At 37.1% G+C, this 20,621-nt stretch overlaps 1 protein-coding gene across 1 annotated transcript in view; it reads left to right on the top strand.

Annotated features, from left to right (window-relative positions):
• Positions 1–20,621, top strand: part of COL24A1 (collagen type XXIV alpha 1 chain) — a 150,840-nt gene that overhangs the window by 73,623 nt on the left and 56,596 nt on the right. Inside the window, exons 21-24 of the mRNA XM_062003927.1 lie at positions 2,250–2,303; positions 3,660–3,704; positions 8,435–8,488; positions 9,594–9,638. Of these exons, the coding sequence (XP_061859911.1) occupies positions 2,250–2,303; positions 3,660–3,704; positions 8,435–8,488; positions 9,594–9,638 (198 nt within the window). The remainder of the gene's footprint in view (positions 1–2,249; positions 2,304–3,659; positions 3,705–8,434; positions 8,489–9,593; positions 9,639–20,621) is intronic.

Here is a 20,621-nt window from a genome sequence, read left to right as displayed (position 1 = left end):
AGAGAAATTACATAGCTGAACAAAGTTCAATGGTCTCCAACATATTTGGTCTTAGAGACAAAAAGGTTAGACAGCCTACTCTAGTCAGGGAGAATTGATAGCTTATATTTGAGAAGGAAGATTACCAAAGTGGAAAAATTATTACACTGCTCCCAGTACCAAGGGAGGAGAGATGCATAACATTGGAAATGTTTGGCTTTTGGGATTCCCAGCTGTCTTGTGTTGACTGCAGTTTGAAATAATTTCCTCCAGTTTTTATTTTTAGAAAACTCTTCTTGCTGTGCTGGTTTTTTTCTCATGTTTTTGTTTATGTTTCCTCAGAAGCAAAATCCATTTTAAAAGCCAAGAAAGCAGAGTAAGCTTGATATTTTTTTTAGCAGTTGTGTTGGAGAAATTCAGCCTCTTGGTGGAAAGTTTAAGCTCTGTCAGTGTGATGAGCTACCTCTATGTAGCAGTACAAGTTCTGGATTGTCGCTTTTTCCTATATTAGTGAAGTAATCAGCAAATTTGACCTCTCTAAAATAATGTTCAAAGAATTAATTACATAATTTGCAAGCTTGGAAACAATATTGGAGAAGGTATTTGATCTTGATCCATCAATTATTGGGGAAAAAAAAAACCACACTTATATATCTTTTAAAAAGGAGAATAAACATGTTTTTAAGAAGTTCTTAAATAATTGAGCTTGTATCTTTTGTTATTTTTCCAAGTATTCATGCTGTGTAACCAAGAAAAGTGAGAGGAAAAGATGACCAGAATATGCTGACTACAATTGTAGGTTTTCCAGTAGCATATATTGTGCCATGGAAGTAGTTGAGAACTTCCTTTCTCTGCTCATTTATGTTTGTTTGGATTAAAATTTAATACAAGCAGCTGTTAAGAATGTCACCATTTTTGGCAGGGATGTTCAACTGGGAAGTTATGTTTGTGAAATACAGCATAGCCCCATTTGCTGACTCCAAGTTTTTTCCAGACACATTGGCACATGTCTAAAGGCTACCTTAATTTTGTTTGTTGCCTAAAACCTTAAAGGAGAGATGGAAATTTCATTTAGTCTTAATTTTACAGTCTGTGACTTTTTTCCAGATTCAATTAACTGCAGTGAAAGGATGTATACAGTAGCAGTGTTGCTAACATTTCCACTGTGCAATCACACTGTACTGAAAGCTATATCTCTTAATGTGCTTTGCTATTAGAACAAAACAACAGTTCTGTCAATGAAAGAATTTAATGACTAACTATATGAGAATGTTACTCACATAAGACTACTAAAAGCCCTCTTGTCACTTAGGTCAGACAGGAGTCTACTCCAGTACTACTCAGCCAGACCGACGGGCTCTTTGATGAAACCTCACCTCACTCAGTTTTACTTTGCGTGCTAAGCAAACTGTTACTGGACCAATGCCTGCACCTTCTGTCTAGACTTCAGCTTCATTAGTCAACAATTAATAAGGCTTACACTTGGAACTTTCCCACCATTGCTTTCTTCAGAAGCTAATCATATCTCTTCTAAAGGGCAGTTTCTTTGTTCTTGTCACTTTATCTGATATTGTTAAGATCAGCTTTCCCAGAACATTAATAATATGTTTACAAGGACACTTTTTTTGTCCTATGCCAGGTCAAGTGCTTTTCCCAATTACTACCATTGTAATTGGGATGACCGAGATTTTAGACTGCTAGCTGAGAAGTCACTTTAACAGAGTTTTGAAAACGTTGGTGTGAGCAGTCATGACAGCTCAGACTTGGCAGAGAATAAGGTGCTTTATCTCTGGGAAGCTGACAAAAAAGCAAGGGCTGAAAATCACAAGTAGTTTTGTACAAGCTAGTAGTTTAATTTCACTTTAGTTCGTTTCTATTGCAATGTTGTCATCACATGTTATGCTAAAGACTACCTAAATCCAAGATCTGTAAGAGTTAGGTTGGTTCTGCTTTAATCTTAATATGACAGTGTGCTTTATGTCTTCAAAAAAGAGGAATTGTTCTTTTATGAGGTCTAATATTTTCTCAGTTTTCAAAAAGACCAGGGAAAAGTGCTTCAGAAAAATCTGTATAGTGGAAGTTTGTAAGACAGTTTTCCAGTAGATATAAAATATATGCTGCGTATTCTCTTGGCTTCCTAAGAACAACAATAAGAAATGAGGTCTGCTTCCTCAATTTTACATTTCTGCCCAGTTTTATAAGAGCAGAGAAACTAGACTAACATGATTTTTAATGATATAAGCTCTAACTGTGTTTGTTTGAATCTTTAGGGACTTCTGGGTGACCGAGGGCCTCCAGGGCCACAGGGCCCCAAGGGAGTTGAGGTAAGATGAAAAAATTATCCAATCAAGAGATTATATTTAAAATAAAGAGTTATGAGGAGTAAGAGGGTTAGACAACATTGGTTAGATGGTGATAGCAACAGTGGTGGTGTCGCATAAAATTACAAGTTTCTTTTGCATTTTGACACGTGTTGCAAAGAGATTTTAGCAGCCTTATGGAAATATGCATCCATTTTGTGGTCTATTTTAGTTATTTTAGTGCAATCTCAGATAATAGTTGTCCAGTGCAAATGTGGTTAATTTAGTTAAACTGAGGAGATGGGGGGTGGTGATACGGAGATAGAAATGGTGTATCAATTTAATTCCAGTATCCTATTCACTGAGGAATGTGGCTTTTCATCTCAAAAACGTATGGAGTATTCTTAAATTCATCATTCTAAAAATAAAGACTCATGTCTGTTAGGCTAAAGGTAGTTGACATTAGATATCATTTAATCAGTGATTCTGAGGATAGATCTCTAGACTTGTAAATGGTTTAGTTATGGGCTTCCATAAAAGATACTGAGTAAAAACTAACAGTTGCAAAAATGATTAGTTTGAAGCCAGGAAGCTGCAGATAGGATTTCTGAATCCCTCTGTTTCATATTGCTTGCAATTGAAAATATTGTGTATCACTTCCTCCAAAACTGGGAGAAAATCTTTCATATTGAGGAGGATCAGTGAACCATAAAATGATCACAGCCTGACATCCTGGCACAGCATTGATACAAGTTTATGCATTCATATAACTGTAATGAGTGAACCCTGAAGATTAAATACTGCAGTTCCCCATCATGATAATTATATCAGGGCACTGTGCAGCACAGGCACAGTGTCTCATTTCTTCTCTTACCCACTTGACAAGCCTGATCCCCAGCCTCCCTCTATCCCTGAGAAAAAACAAGGATAAAAACTGGCAAAATGGTTTGACTCATTTAGTGACTGTGCTGTAGCAACATGGAAGAGAAAAGAGGCAAAAGTTCCAGCTGCTTTTATGGTCATGAAGTGTCAAATGTTGCTAAAAGACAGTATCTGCAGGGCAGATAGAGAGGTTGACCCATCATTGCTAAGTCTCTCTCTCATCTGTAAAACTTGTGAAAACACTCTTTAATGGTAGGTATACCAACAGCTTCACAGCCTTTATGGCTGCATCTAGTGACTAAACAGGTCATGGCTTTCTGGTTAACCAATTCATTTGAATTCAGATTAGTTTCTTTTACAGTGTTTCTATCAGATTTAGACTTACACAAACATATAGGGAGCCAATTTAAGAGGATATCATGAATACAGTTATCTGCAGATTTTCTTTTTCAAAGTTAGACTTGGCATCAAGATTACTGAAGTCCTGATTTCTTTTAGGGAGAAGTAGGACCAGCTGGACCTATTGGAGGAGTTGGCCCAAGAGTAAGTATGAATAATTTTATTAGAGCAGACTCTTTTTCAGCTGAAGTGCTGCTTTCAAAGGTAAAAATTTACTGTGACAAGTGACTCTATTAAACTGGCATATCCTGAATAAACTTGCCTCTTTCCTCAGCACATGCTCAAAGCAGAGCTGGGAGGATAAATGGTTTCCTATATAAAGGATTTGAAGGGAAATCACGGCCATGGAGCACAAAATAAAGGTTTTGAAAAGGAAAAAGTTGATAACAAACTGCTTATGGTGCTCTTCTGAGCCAGATGAAACCACTGTGCACTTCCTTGGGACTGAACCTGCTGATACATCAAAATATTGAAAATGAAGAAGATCCTATTGAGAGACTTCGATCCCAGGAGGACTGATGCTTTAAGAAATCATTTTCAAATTGACCTTCATAGACAGTTGCTGAAAACAGTGAAGCTGGAATGTCACATTGCTGTTTGTGCTGACATGTTTGAAATGGGAGGTTTAAAACTAACAGCTAATTTTGTTATAAAAAAAGATTATTTTAATGGACGTGAAGCTTATTTTTAGAAATTCCCCAAGATAAAAGTCAAATACTATCCTGCACTTGGGACTATGGGAGTGTCACTAAGTTTATTGACAGCATTATCATCTTCTGCCTTTGCTTGATTTGCTTAAGTGTGGTAATCACTGACTTTGTCTTTATTTTGAATGATTTCCCATTTCTTGCATGAACTTGGGAAAGTCCCATTATATCTCAGTACTAGAGCGGATATATTCCCATCATTTTTCCTGCTCATTAGTTAGTTAAAGCTGGGAATTTGCTTTCTGTTAGAAATAATATTAAAATACTTATTTGCTACATGAATTAGGTGGTTAAAAAACCCAAACAAACTCTTTTTTTTTCCGACTGAGGAAAAAGCATACAAAAAATTGAACAGAATTTCAAAACACTTTATGGCTCAGTTCAATATTCAGTTTAGTCTGCCTCAGCTCCTGCCAAGAGCCTTGTGGAAGTTTTTATTTTGGCTGCATCATACTTTGATTCCTCCTTGTGCAGGGCTTCATGGCTGGACAGCATCTCCCATGTTGTGCTGTGACATTTGGAAAAGAAGTTGCTGCAGCAGGTGACTCGCGGGCAATGCGATACCTGCCTTTGCAGGCTTTGTGTCACCGAGCGTGCACAGGACACCATTAGCTGGTGTCAAAGTGACCCAACAGGAAAAAATTCTGTGTAACCCTGCCAACTGAAATAATTGTAATCTATTTTGGGTCAGTTTGACCTAGATTTTTGGGCAGTTTATTTCTGTCAATGGGAAATGTGTACACCATAGATTGCCGTGTCTTATAGCTCCCTGCTTTCTTTCTCTCATAATGAGCTGTTGAGAGAAGAATGTGAGGATCTGAAGCAGACCCCAGGGTTGCTGTGTCCAAACATTTTTTCATTAGCTAAAATACTCTCCTGAAGTCAGAGGTAGGGGAAATGGGAATTCTGCTTGATGAAGGAGCCTTGCCTGTTTTTCCCCCACATCCTGGGGCTTATCTGCTCTCGCCTGAATCCTATGGCTTCTCTTGGCTTTAGTTCTTTCACAGTTCTAGACCAACTTGTTTGTGCTGCTGCTCCAAACTCCACTATCATCTCTGTTTGTCCTTGCTTCTTCATGTCTGCTTGTAACATAGACTGCATGATTACACTGGAGAGAGCGAGTCTCAATCATGAAGTTGTTAAATGTGATATAGCTTAGCAGTACGTGAGTCAGTAAGCTGTCAAATGCATCCATCTTTTTAAATAATGCTTCCTTGAGTACAATTCCACATTCATTTCGTTTGCATAGATTTTGTTTCCATTTTCCATGAGAGGAGTTCAGAAAAGTAAACACTACATCTGAAAGTAAATGGTACCAAAACTACGTAGTCATTGTACTAGTTAAATAGCCGTGAGGGCAAGGGAAGTATCTGAAAGGGACCTGAAGAAGTGGTCTGGCCATGCATGACTGTGAGGTGCTGTCAGCTGCGCCTTTAGCTGACAGATTTGCCTCTGACTTGTTTTTTGCAGATTCCAAGGGTGGGGATCCTTCATTATCCTTGGCAATCTGCTCCTGTCCATTGTTTTACAGATAGTTTTTCTAATGTCTAGCCATTCTATCTGAAAGTCTTTACTGTGTCTTTCTCACTACAACCTTTCTTCCTGTCCTACAGACCTTATTTGTAGGCATGCTCAATGAGTAGTCCTCTTTTTAGTCACTGTTATCCTGATTTTCTCATGGTTTGTCTAAACCAGGTTGATATATTGTAAACTTTTAGTTATTCTTGTGAAACTGTTCTCTTGAACAGTAATGGAGCAGGTTTCCAATGCTTCTGGAACTCCTCGTCTCTTCTACTGTGTAGTTTTCAGGTTAGAACTGAAAATTCTTCAGACCTCAGTTCAGGTTTAGGTCGGCACCAGGCAGGCAGCCATAAATTTTTACCTCATTCCCCACTTCAGCCTCTTATCCTTCTGTTTCTAACATTTGCTTCAAATGAAGTGCATGGGACCAAAACCCTCTGGAACCCACCTGACCAATGCTGCCAGCAAGATAGATAATACTGTATTGGAACAAGTGATATGAGTGAACCTGCACCCAAGTTTCTCAAGTCCCAGCTTGGAAAAGAATTCCCATGTGTCTAAAACAACTGGAGTCAACACTGGGGATGCTTCTCCATTTACTGGGATATATTTCAGGTTCTACAGTGCTCAGACTGTTTGAATTTAGGAAGAGGTTTTTGAGCTGAATCTGACCACGTTTTGATTTTTCATTTATTCATTTTCAAACCTTTCCACCCATTCTGTTCTAAAGTAAAAAACTTAACGTTCTCTTAAGTTAATCTTTCTAATTCAAGAAATGGTGGTTAGTTATCCTGTGTAGATGCCACGTTTAAAGTGACTGAGTTTATTTTGTCTCCTTCCAAATTAACTCTCATTCTCAAAGGCTGTCCAAATATTAACACTGTAACTGTCAGTGTAGTTCAGCTCAGTCAGTGCAAGCAATGGTGCATTATGTCTTTTTGTATCTTCATTACAAAAAGGGGATATATTGTTTTAACCTAGAATGTAAAAAGGAATCATTGTGAGTTATTTCTGACATACTTGTATAAGACAAAAGCTGGTATTTATATAGTCACAAGGTGAGCATCTTTTTTCTGAAGATGTCATATGTCTTCCTTTGGGCTGAAGGCATGTGAGGAGTTTGTGAAGAGATGCCAACAGAGTGATAGGTGAGAGATATTTATATTAAATTACATAAATCTGTACCAACACACCATGAGGTGGAAGGAAGCACAGGTGGTTGCTGTTTTCTGAAAGGGAAAAGCAGAACTTTCAGCTGATATTTCAGGAAATGGACATTTCCTCTGGGATTATTGTGCCCTGGAAGAGTAGTTTTCTCAGACAGAGAGAGAAAGCAGACATCCCTAGTTTTAACCTCTGTCAATCTCTTTTCCTCTATATTCACAGCTCTATTGCATTTCTGTTTAAAGTCAAATCTGTATGTTTCAAACTGCTTTACCAGTGAAATCCAATTTGCATCTGTTGAGTGTCCTACACAACTACAACCAAGAAATCTTTACAAGTTGTAGCTCCACTTTAGTTCTCCTAGGACTAAAATTATCAAAGCAGTTCATAGTGGCCACTAGTTTTCTTTTGATTAATTTTGTTTAAAACATTTTTATGTTACTTTTGCTCTTAGAAAGACCTTATGGTTCTTTCCAGCAAAGCAAGATGAAGAAACCTGTTAATTACCTGTTGTTTGAATTGCTCTTGTCTCAGGACAGAGGATGTGGAAGTAAAAGCTCTCATTACAGAGCCTTGTGATTGCAATTATTCAATCTACTGTATCAACATCTGATAATTTCCTTTTAGCAGAAATTCGTGTATTTTTAATACTGGATCATTAAAATGTTGAATTCTTTTTTTTTCCCTCAAGTTATTAGGCTTCAGCAATCCCATTAGCAACTTGCTCAAAGGTCAGATCCAGTCCATTGGACCTTTACTTTTGAACTAGGGTCTTTGCCTCAGACGAAATGGGGGAAGTTTGTCTGGGCAAGGCTATGCTGTTCAGATAACCAAATGATTAGAACATACTTTATGTTGCAAAGGAAATAAAGTATACCTGGGGAGAAACCAACCTCCTAAAAGGGAAACATCATTAAGTTCTAAACACCTAATTGAAAAATGAGGAGAAAAGCATTCTGGTTTGAATGGCTTTGTGGTTGTGTGTGAATGGCGACAGAGGGAGGTATGTTTGCTATAAAATGCTTCAAAAATCTCATCACATCATAGTCTCTTGCTCTGACTCATGTTGCTGTATTTCTTTCAGGTAACAATATGTTATTAGCAGAGTATCATAGCAATAAGATCTATCAGGAGTAAAATGCTAGTGGAGGGGGATGAGGATTAAAATAATCAATTTGGTGAACAAAGAGGAGAGGATATTTGAGATGATATTTTCTGGTTGAGGAAGAACAATTATGACATCAGTCCCTGAAGTCTAAACATCAAATTCTGATAGTGTGCCTTCCTGTTTCTGCTGGAATTAGCCAATATTTGTTGTCATAACCAACATCAGATTTTCAGATGTGGACTTCTAAATGTATTTTCTTCAAATGTTGTGATTTACATCTTTTAGTATACATATTTTGATATACACAGAAATTGGATGAAATTGTCTTTTAAAAATGAAATATTTACAATATTTTATTCTAATAATTATTTTAGGGAAAGCCAGGACAGAAAGGTTATATTGGTGATCCTGGGCCAGAAGGTTTAAAGGTGAGTTTAGGCATAAAATAAAATGCGTTTGGAGTTTCTACTGTACACAATTATACATTGATATATACAACGACATGCCATTGAAAGTATGAGTACACATGCTTCCATTATAACACTATACTTCCATTATAACACTATACTTCCATTATAACACTATACTTCCATTATAACACTATACTTCCATTATAACACTATACTTCCATTATAACACTATACTTCCATTATTATGCTTCCATTATTATGCTTCCATTATTATGCTTCCATTATTATGCTTCCATTATTATACAGAATTATCATACTAGTGATTCTTCTTTCTTGCAAGATCTCATTTGAAAACTTGAGAAATGAAAAGATAATTGGAAAAGAAGGAAATTATGTAGCTATGGGGGACAAGGATATGGGAGCAAAGACAGTACCTACTAAAATGTGGTCTAGCTGCCTGGGGATTAAGGGTGATTGGGTCTGGGGGTAATGTGGGACCCAGAATAACTCCTGCACTGACAGGGTTTTGGGCATGTGAGTGAGTATGAGTTGAAGTGCTGCAGTCTGAAAGAGGAGCTTGTGGAAGCAGAACTTTTGAGTGCTGAGCTGCAAACTGAGTAAACAGTACCCAAACCACTGTTTGTGAAGGCACTGAGATTATAGTTTTAACTAGATAATTAATAGTGTATATATATCCAACTTCATTTGTTAAACTACATAGCATAATGTTCTGGAGTTACATAATGTGACTTACAGTGTTATTATGGAGAACAGAATTAATTAATCTAATACTTAATGCCAATTCCAAGCTTTTGGAACTAAATATTCATTTACACTATTTTGCTAACTTGATGTGCACTTACTTAGTCCTAGATATGTAGTTTTCATTTTTGTGGGCAAGTCCTAAATCCATTAGGACAAATGTCTTTCTACAAAATCAAAAGTAGCCACTGACAAAGTTGATTTTTTTGTTAGTTGCTTAATTTCAGCTTTTAATGTTTTAATTGGAATTTAGAACTTAGAAAGTAAAGAGGCTCCTGGGAAAATAGAAAACTTTAATATACACATATGAAAGAAATTACTTTTCTAATGAACTAAATCATCTGTTTTCTATATTTAACAGGGAGAACAAGGAGACCAAGGAAACCTTGGGAAAACTGGCGAAGCAGTAAGCTTAAATTCTCTTTCTGGTTTTGTTTTTAATTCTGTATGTATTGGAGAGTAAATGAGTAGTTTGTTGCAGTAACTTTCTGATGAAGTTTGTCTTTCTTTGAAGCTGTAGTATGTTGACTATACCTTTGTTGTCTTTCAGAATCATACTATTTAAAGAAATTCCCCATTTTAAGGATTTTCCAGAGTTAATTCTCCCTTTTTCCTGATAGGTTGAGTGAACATTACAGATAGCTGTAGGGATTTTCCAAAGCACATTCAAATGAGTGATCCTTTTACGGTTAAATCATTTGAGAGGCTATATTTAGCTTGAGATGTTTTTTGCAGAGTTGTTCTGTCTATCCTCCATAAAATCACAGAGTTCAAGGTGACCTTGAGGTGACACGTAGTCTGTCCTCCACTACCTAGGTAGGATTGGTTCTCTTTGTATCTCTCCTGACTGGCTAACCAGTTATTCAAAAGCTCAAGCATGAAGGCTCTGTGACCTGCAGACAGCTCAAGGCTTCTCTATCTTTGTTTTTAAAAAGTTCTTCCAATTGTGTAACCTGACTCTCTTCTGCTGGAAACAGCATTTTACAGCAATGATTGTTATTGTGTGCATTCATTAATTTCAAGCTAAACAGTCCCAATTCCCTTAGCCTTTCATGTTTTCTAGATAATTTAAGTCACATTCTTACTCTTCTGTAGAATGTTTCCAATTCATCTAAACACCTATGACTGTGGCTTACATCCCTAATTGTTCAAACTGCTGAGAGAAAGGAAAAAGTGCTTCTTCAAGCTGCATTCTTGCATACACATGCTCATTTTTGCAATAGTGTGGTGTTAATCAGTTTGCCATTCATAGTCTCCAATCCTTCATTTTTAAAGTCATTGTCTTTCCCTGTTCTTCCATTGTAGACTCTTTTTTGGTTGATAATTATCACTTAAGTGTACTGCTTTGCAATTTTCTCTGCTTGATTTCATTCCCTGTCCTTTTGTGTTTTTAACTTTTGTCTGGGAACTATGAGCATATGTCATCTTGTTGATCCATACTTGACTTACCCAGATGTTGCACAGAATGTGATTAAGTTGCTTTTGTTTCTTGACTAATTAACCATACACTGGTTTGGGCTTGGTCCTGTACTATCCACATAAACTCTGTTCAACTTACACAGCAATCAGAATGATCTCCCCATTGTCTGCAAAATACCCAGCAGACACACCCCAGACTGCACATCAAATGCTTACTGAAATTTTCCCAACTGTTTGTAAGTCAAGCCTGGCTCCTTTGTGAACTCTGGAGTCTCTGATAGTGCCGCATGACACCATAAGGGCTGTTCAAGTCAGCCAGTACATCTCTAAACATAGTGAGTACCTTTAGCAGCAGCTTGATCCATAGCTTTATTACAGTTTATACAGAGCAAACCCTTAATTTTAGAATTTTATGCCAATATAATGCTTTATTTTTTTCCCCTCAACAGTGAACAAAATTAAGCTTTATTACATATTAATTCTGGTTTTAGCCTGTAACAAGTTAGAGAAAATTGTTAGCATTTACTCTGTTGTATGGTGACATATGTACTAAAATCCTCAAAAAAAGATAAAGCTATATTCTATCTTAAGTCACTACATTAAAAATAGGACATAAAATAGTTACAGAAGCCAGTTGCTTAACCTTATGTTTCTGGATTGGTCATGGGCTTTGTTTTGCTCCTCCATGAGTTTGAATTGGGTGCACATGTTTTCCACAACTCAAGATATTTGATATGAACATAGTATCATCCACTGCTAAATGAGCTCCAAGCTAATACAAATATCATATTCGCTATCTCAAATAATTGATAACTATATGTTGCAGTGATTATTAATAGAATAGTCATGCTAATTAACTGTAGTCAGAGAGAAGCTGCAAAAGTAAAATAACAAAAATATTCTTTGTGCCAAAAGAGGGAAAGTTATAACCCTGTCACAGTGTTACAAAGACAGTTATGGCTGGTGGTTGTCACTTCCCACACTTGCTGTTTGGAGAAGCTGTATATGATGACATGAGATATTTGAGAACTGATTTAAAAGCTACTGATAAATACTCTTGTGGATTGTAGAATTTCTTCTGCTTTATGTACATGCATTTTAATCAAATGAACTTCATAGGTCCTTGATCCTAGTACTTTTGTATTATCTGGCAGCAGAGGACAGACACAAACCATGTGATCTTTAAGGGGATAGTATGTATTGTCTTGTTGTTAAGGCAAATGGTGAAACACTAAGAGCAGGAGACACTCTTTCAAGCACACTCAGCAAAACTCACAGGAAGACCTTTCAAAACCCCTTTCCCTCACTGTATTCACCACTGTAATGTGTGAGAGTTAACCTTTTCCTAAGTAAAGTGAAAAGTACTAGCAGGAAGAGAAGGATTTTTCTCCTATGCAGAAAATGGTTTTCCAGATGGGAGCTCTGATGAGAAATATTAACTTCTGTACAATTTGAGCACAGATTTTAATTACAGCTTTTCAACAGCTTCTGTTTGTAAGAAGTGGGTTTTTTTTTTTTCTATGTTGTGCAGAGAGAATACAAACTTGAGAATTCACAGATAAATTCATTCCCTACTATTCAGTATTGGCTCTAGTGGCATCCATGATGACTCCATGACATCATTGGAATCAAACATGCCACACAGACAAAAAAAAGTCTGAAAAGTGAAACAGACTACAAGACAGAGCACAAATGCTGCTAGCTGTTGTGACATTTTGAAATGGGACCCAAAAGAAGGTGTGGAATAAGGTTCTTATTGATGTCTTGTGAAGTTTGTCTTACCAGTTGCTTGGTGACACCAAATACAAAGAGGATTTGTACACGTAGCAATTACTGTACAAATTATTTGATAGTAAAGGCAAAGGGAAAAAGAAATTAGTAGAAAGTTGATAGGAAGTCCAATGTCTAATAAAATTCTGTGTGTATGGTTCCTTCTTTCTGCACCCCTCCTTGCACTCCCAACCTCCATTCCCCTTTTTTGGCTTATCTGGATGTTATTCAAGACCATTATTGACTGAGTTTTCAAATTAGAGAATGTGATGCATACTTTTAAGCCCACAGTTGAAATAAACAATACAGAGTTTTTAACAATGGAGAATCTACCACAGAATTTCAATTCTCCAAAAGAAAACTAGTGCATTTCCTGAATAACCTGGGAAAAGAAGTGCTTTTGCAATAATGAATCATATTAATGTTGAATTCAAAGCAAATTATGACATGAAGCACGTGTGCATACCTGCTATCGATACCAGAGGGCTGTATCAATATTCTTCTGTTTCTTTCCATTTTGTTGTTTTTCCTCGTATCACCTATCTTCTGGTTTTCACTAATACATTTATTACTGCTGCCTGAGGTGCCAAAACAGTTATTGACTGTAGCAGCTTTTCCTGGTCAAGTGCTGTTTAATATCTGCTTAGAAAAAATCTAGATGTCAGTGGTGTACAATCAGGGAAGTCTCAACAGCAGGAGGCTGAACCATAATGCTTGGATATTCAATCTAGTAAGATGGGTTACCTGGTGAAATACAGCTTTGTCAATGGGCTAGAAGCTATATTGTCCAATATTTCTTAAATCATACGAAGCTGCACATTTCTGCCAAAGTATTTCTGGATGTTTATCCAGTGTGGGAACGGAGTGAACTCAATTTATAAAATGTTTACTGTGATCATAAGGTTAAAATGACACATTTTAATACTAGATTGGGATGACAAACTTTACACAGTATTCCTTCACTGAGTCCTGTAAGAAAAGCTGTTTTTCTGGCTACAGCATATACCCTGTTTAAGGGGAAGGTGTCCATGTTTAGGTGGTGCTGCTTGGCTACACAGAGAAGTAAAAACCTGCAGCTCTCTTTTGCTTGAAGATGAACTGCAGGACCATCAGGTTCAATTGAAAAAGGCTTGATCAAGATAGTGAGAGGTAAAGCACAGCTGGCAGAGCAAGTTTACACTGCTGATGAGACAAAAATCTCTTGGAAGTTATGCCAAAGGAAACAACCACTTCAGCTACTGAGAAAATTACTCTTACATTTTGGGGGAGGAAAATCTCACTTTACTGACGTGTGAAACTGGATTTTGTATGCTTAGATCAGATGGATAGCAAATATTTGAAACTAGCTTCAAGCATCTAATACAAATGAACTGTCTGTGTTAATGTCAGGAATGATTTAAGAAAATCATTCATTGCTCAATTTTTATGGCACAAAATTGAACTCATCTGAACTTTTAACAGCTGCTTGTCAGGATTGTGTTACTGTTTGATAATGTTAATATTTACCCAGACTGGGACACACTGAATACCAAAGTGCAAGTTAATTCTAATTTTTCCTTGCTAGCTCCATTGCAGAAATTCAGCCCTTGGCTTTTATGCTTCTGAATTAGAGATCACTGACATTTATACATGTACTGAGACAGAGTACAAGGGTAGAACTCTCAGCTGCAGCATGTAGAACTGGTGTCAAAATGACAAACTAAAATAAGCACTGGAAAAATAATTTCCAAAGACCTGGAAAAGTTACATGTCAGCAAGTCTGCCTAGTTGCAAATAGGTATTGAATCAGCAGAAGAGAAACCAAGCTGAAATGAGAAGTGATACTAGCAAAGAAAAAAGTGATATTCAGACTGTCAATGGCAGCTGTGAGAGTCTGAGGGAAAGCAAGAAAATGGTACAATCAGGTCATGTGCTTAGTCAGGCCATGGGCTTAGGAGTTCAGGTGCTTTTGAGAAGGTTTCCCATACAATTACCACGTCTCCTGGAGAGGTAAAAATTAGCTGTGTGAGAGACCAGGGATGCATAGTTCATGGAACATGGAAACTGGAATTTCTTTTGCTTGAAGATTGGATGGACTCGAACTGATGTTTACAGGTTGCTCAATAGAAATTCTTTGAACTGTCATGAAAGGTCTGGACTTTTGGGGATATGCAAGCAAGAATTGTAAGCCATAGGCTGAAAGAAAAGTTGAGGAAAACCTTTTTTCTTTTCCTTTTTTTTTTCCCCCAAAGACTGGTGGATGCATGAGGCATGAAGGAACTAGTTCAGCTGCTTTCAGAAATGTATTGGATACAGATTAATTAAAGATATTATGATGAATGGTAATAACGATTCTTCTGTGTCTATATTGGGCTTCTTGCCTTTACCCTAGATCAAGAGGGTTATTAAGCATTGAAACAGGCTGCCCAGGGAGGTGGTAGAGTCATAATTCCCTGGAGATATTCAAAAGACATATAGATAAGGTGTTGAGGGATAGGGTTTAGTTTAATGATGGGCCTGGCAGTGTGAGGTTATTGATTGGACTTCATCTTGAAGATCTTTTCCAACCATTATGATTCTATGATATACTACTGCAAGGTCATTCAAGAGTGAGGAAACAGGTTACATTATCTGTAGGTTAGCTTTCTGCAGCCCTTGTTTACTTTTCATGAAGGATTTTTTGATAGGTGTGGTCTTTATTAGCTAGTTTCAGCTGCTGTGCTGCCCCATGCAATACCCCCAGTGCCGTGCCCTTTATGGCTTTGCAAGTTAAGACTGACACTTTAAATAAGTTAGTGCTCCCTGTACCATTGAGAAAAAAGAGAAGGATAATCTGTTCCATGTGAGATTTATTACCCAAGGAAAAAAACTACTAGTTAAATGAATAAATGTGATTAACTTATCTCAATTCAGCTTAGTTTTTGATATTACTCTCTGGAGAAATTTCTACCTTTAGAAGATTTGGTTTTTTTGCTTTGTACAGACTACAAGAAGATACCAGCATCATCTTGAAAATGAAAAAGAATTTCTGTAACTTATCCTGTCACTTAAAAAGTGAAAAACACTTCAGGTTTGGAGTGAGTTTGTTTCACTTCATGTCATCTCCAAGCTACTTATAGGAAGTAGACTGGATAAAATGCAGTATCTTTCCCAGAAAGTGAACCATGTCCTAACTGCCACTGTAGTACTGACCTCAGGCTGCCTTTTCTTGACAGTCATTTAAGAGTTGCATACAAATGAATCTAGCAGAGCATCAGAAACACATTCCCTACTCTTTCCTTGACCAAGAGAGGAATTTAGCCTGTCTGTGGAGTCAGATGCTGTTTTGCAACTGTGGTGTTGTTTCCCCACCACCTGATCTATAGCATTATATGCATACTTATTTGCATGCCCATGTGATTTGCAGTACTAAAACATAAGGAAAAAAGTGTTTAAGGCTATTTTAGCAATGATAAGCTGTTCTGGCATGCATTAAACTTAAAAACACTGTAGGTATCATCACATTCCATCTTTTCACTGTCCCTTTTACTGTCTGTCTGAATTTAAATAATGTATTTCATGTATCCTAGTGGTTTGGGAATCAGAACTTAAAAGAACAGTGTCTGCAGTTTACCTTCCATGGTTTTGCCAGTGGGCAGATCCTGCTGCCACTTTGTAAGCTATTTCCTTTAAAAGCAACTGTTTCTCTGCATAACACCATCAAACAGAATTACCCTGCTTTACACTGGTCTGACTGGAAGCAAAATTCTAGGAGAGAAATAAATGAGTTAAACTGCTGTAGGCTAAGCAGTGGTGCCAGTACATTTTGCCTTTTCAAATATTCAGGTAGTTGAAGTTAAGTCCTTTAAAGAATTGAGTGAAACATCAGCTGCAAGGTACAAATATAGCACATCTCTGCTTTCATTCACCTCATCCACTGGCAGTTGCAAAGCAGAGATTTTTCACTCAGATTATCACATCTGGTTGATTACCAGTAACTTTCTCAACAGATAGCAGATGGCCAGATCTCACTGTCAAAAAGAAGAAAAGAACATCTGCCTTTCAAATACTCTGCTTCCCAACACAATCCCGGGTAAAGCAGCTACAGATTTTATGGCCACTTCATAACATTTTTAGTGCTGTGGTTATGAGGCACGAAACAGTTTCTAAAGTTTAGAAGTGAAACCACTAGTTTGAATAATAAAAAAAGACCACACAACCAAAAGCCAGTATCACTGTGTGGCATACATACAGCAGTTTGCACAGCTGTCAGCCAAGAGCTCCTCAGATGCCAAGGTCTAACATGGGGCCATTTTCTAGTCTACTTTTGCATTTTGATAATTCAAAGTAAAGTGCCATTAAAAGGCAAATGTAGTATTAGTCATTTGGGGATTCAAATGTAACTGCTTCTGTAATTGAACTGGCAGTGAACTGTAAGTAAACTGGCATCAGTTCACTTTATAGTCTTTATTTGGCATTTGAGGTAACTCAAATTACTACACTTTCTCCTTTCTATCAAAAGATATGTCTTCTGAAATTGTTCATGTTCCATTGCAGTCCCCAAAGATGAAAATCCTGTGCAAACACCCTTGAATGCTTTTTTAAAAAATATTTAAAATATTGAATAAAAGGCAAAACTTTGTTTTCTGATGATGCCATCAGTTTGTACATAGGTCTTGCGTGGCATAAAAACCCAGACTGCTGGCCTAGAATATGATGTTGTTGAAACTAGAGTGTATTTAGGTGACATTTTCAGAACTATTTTCATGGTTTCTTTGTTGGTTGGTTTTATTCAGTTTCCTCATGGTGTGGAGACAGGACTGTCTTTAAAACTTCAGGTTACTCTTACCTCTAAGTTTTATCTCTAATTAACAGCTGCTCAGTTCATACCTGATACTGGTACAGCCCTAAGCAAATTTTCTACACAAGGCTTTACTGAAAGTCTTTGGTTTCAAAAGCCTGTCTGTGGTTCAGAAATAATCTGGTTTTGATCTGATCTAAAATTGAGTCACATGAAAGCATTGATCTGATGCAAATTTACCCAGGAATTTAAGACTAATCAAATTTTTGTTCTAGAGCAGATATCAGCTGTCCATGAAACTTCCTTTCTCACAGATCAGCTACCTTCTGTTCTACTGCAGATGCCATGAAGCTCAAATAGCAGCCAGTGTAAACACTGCATCATGCTTTCATCTTCACTTTTGTCCAGATTTGACGTGGGTCACATCTGTTAGAGCATGTATGAACAGATCTGATATTAATGCCTATGATACCAGGGCCCAGATGGATTTATTTTAAAAATACTTGTTAGTATCATTAAGTCTAACTAGCAAAACAGAGCTTAGGTTAATATTTATTTCTTAGAACTTCATTTTTATAATTTTATGTGTTGTAGAGGTATTTTTCAATCTGTGAGAATGGGATTAAATAGTTGAAACTGATTATTAAAGCATCCACTTTTCTTCCTCCTCTTGTCCATCACCCTTGGTGATTTGGGGTTTTTTTTAACATAGTTGAAGCTTCAAGGATCCTTAAATAGATTTTGATCTGTTAAAATCAAACCTAAATGTTGGAACATTTTGGACTTTTTGAGTACTATGCCAAAATGTATCAAATCCTTCCTGAAGTACGAAGGTGATGGGCTTTTAAATATTTCAGTGAGAATCCTAATGAGCAGGCAGAGGTTATGCCATTGCTGTGTGCTGAATCTGGAGTGAAGTGTTTCAGCACGGATTCGGAACAAATTTTACTAAAAGTTGATTGGCAATACCAAAAAAAGTACATAGAAAAATGTGGCAAAATAATATTTTAAATTTATTTAGGTCATGGAGTTGAAAAAATGTTGAATTTAAAATATTTGAAATTGCTGAATTCTCAAAGAAATAACATTAGATCTTAAAATTTGCAATTATCACAGAAGAACATGTTGGCATACACCCTGACAGGTAACTGCTTCCAGGGGAATGTTTGGAAACAGCTGAATATTCATTTCTCACTACAAAGCTTTTCAATGGATTACTCCATCCTTGAGTTTGCATTAATGTACAATGTGTTTTCAATTATTCAGCTCCAGTCCAGTTTCTAACACAGAACATGTGCCCTGGCAAGACGTTTTTGTCTTTCTCAGGCATGTCATAGTTGTGAGATCTGGTCTCTGATTCATTTTCCACAAAAATGATCCTGTCAAGAAGGTTTCTAAAATGCTGTTATTGTCACCGGAGAGTTTCACACAAATCCTTGGAAATGAAAATTTGTGATGACTATTTTTTAATAAGGTGATGATTTCTTAAAAACATTTTGAGGGTTTTTTTTTTTAGTTTACTTTCTGTTGCCTAACACATTCAATTTGATTTTTGGAATCTGCTGCCATTCCCAAAGGGTTGAAGGGATGCTGGAAGACAGTGACCTCCTTTGGACTGTATTCATGCTCTTGTATAACATGGAGAGAGACTCAAAAACTTAATCCAGTCCTAGTGGCTGAACTTTATAATAAACCAATCCAGATCTGGGATTTAAGGAGCAATGTGATCTTTGAGAAAGTCCAGAAGGAAACCATCACTTTATGACTAACATATTGATGGAACAAGTCGTTTTACTCTCTCATTGTACTTTCTTGTCCCTGTATGCTACTAATTGTTTTAAGGACCAGAATTATATTACTAAGTAAGCTTATTTTCTCTCTTACCTTAGCTTCATTTCAGTCTCAGACATGTGTCTTCCATTTTGAATGAAGGGATGAAAGTGCATTTAGTTAACCTGTCATGAGCTTCTTTGCCTACCATTCCTCTTAAAGTTCCTATTTCTTTTACCATTTCACTGGCTTCAGTTCTTTTCATCATCTTGAGCATTGTTTTACTTTCCATATGTATCCGCTTCCACTCAGAGATTCTTTCCATCTTTTTTATCAACAAAAATCAACTTTCTCCTTTTAGTGTTTCTACTGTAAATTTTCTTTGCTGAACTATTTCCTTCTGAGGAACAGCCAGTGTCTAGAATACTTTTTATTTAATAGCTATTTTTTGTCCTTGCTCTGGAAGATGGTGTAGGCTAGTCCTAATGTGCTGGATGATAAAACAGCACATTCACAGTCATTGCGTCTTAGACATTCCTTCTCTTTCAGACCAGAGCAACTGAATCAGAAAGACAATACTTTGGATTTGAAAAGAGGATTTGATCAGGGGCTTTATAGTAAGTGGTTTATTGCTGGTGCAAGGCACAGCTAACCCACCTTTCTAATCAGTATCTTCAGTCTTGTAAACAGCGTGACGTTGGCTGAGAGGTCAGAAGTGTCTCTGTGGAAAGAGAATAGGTCTGAGTTACATCTTGGCTCTGGTTATGTCTTCTGTCCTTTCTGGAATAAGAGAATCAGAGATTAGTCTTTAGCCTTTTGAAACCATACCTCCATGCTCTTTATCTTGATGAGCAAGAGTACAGGGTAATTCTTTTTCTCACAGAATTCTGCCTGGTACTGAAGCCCACTGTTGGCCACGACTAGCAGCAGTGGTAGCTCTCATTCTCAGAGTTCATCATGAGAGTCCCTCATTCCTGCCAGTGACGTCTGGGCATTGCCTTAGTGCCAATATCAGCAGGACAAATCTTTGACAGCTGCCAAGCCAAAAGACATCTCAGTTCTGACATATAATACACAAGTTTCCACATATAATGCATGAGGCCAGCAGCCATAGATATGCCTGTTTATCTCTTTAGCCCCTTCCATAAAGTAGTTTGTGCCAGTATTGTCAGACCCAAAGGCAACTGTATCAATGGCTTATTGCAATATATTTAAACTATGACATTTCCAGAGTAGCTAGCACGAAAATGATTAGCAATTGTAAAACCTTAGCTCCTTTGCACTCGTTGTGTCAAAGTACTGGAGGCTGAATTTTATTGAAATTATACAGGTAAAAGATTTTTATTTTCTTTTCAAAGGTAAGAGATTTCAGACTGAGATTTCTGCCATCTTTCATGCACAGCCATGAGATGTACTCTGGACACCTATTGCTTTTTTGTTTTTTCAAGCTCACTCTGTCATAGTTTTCTCATTTGGGACCTTATGCTATTTTTTTTCCCTTTAGTTTCATAATAAATGGGGTATAAGCATTTTAAAAGTACTTCCTCTCACATTTCCCATCCTGTGTGGTGGTACCTGTTCTGTCCAGTGGAAATTCTTGGAGAATCTCAGGAGAGAGTTATTTGCTTTTTGAAGAACTGAAAGTCTCGGATCCCTGGACTTCAAAGGCAT

The sequence above is a fragment of the Colius striatus genome, chromosome 10, assembly GCF_028858725.1.
Source record: "Colius striatus isolate bColStr4 chromosome 10, bColStr4.1.hap1, whole genome shotgun sequence".
NCBI classification, from domain to species: domain Eukaryota; kingdom Metazoa; phylum Chordata; class Aves; order Coliiformes; family Coliidae; genus Colius; species Colius striatus.
This window is presented reverse-complemented; position numbering and strand designations above follow the sequence as displayed.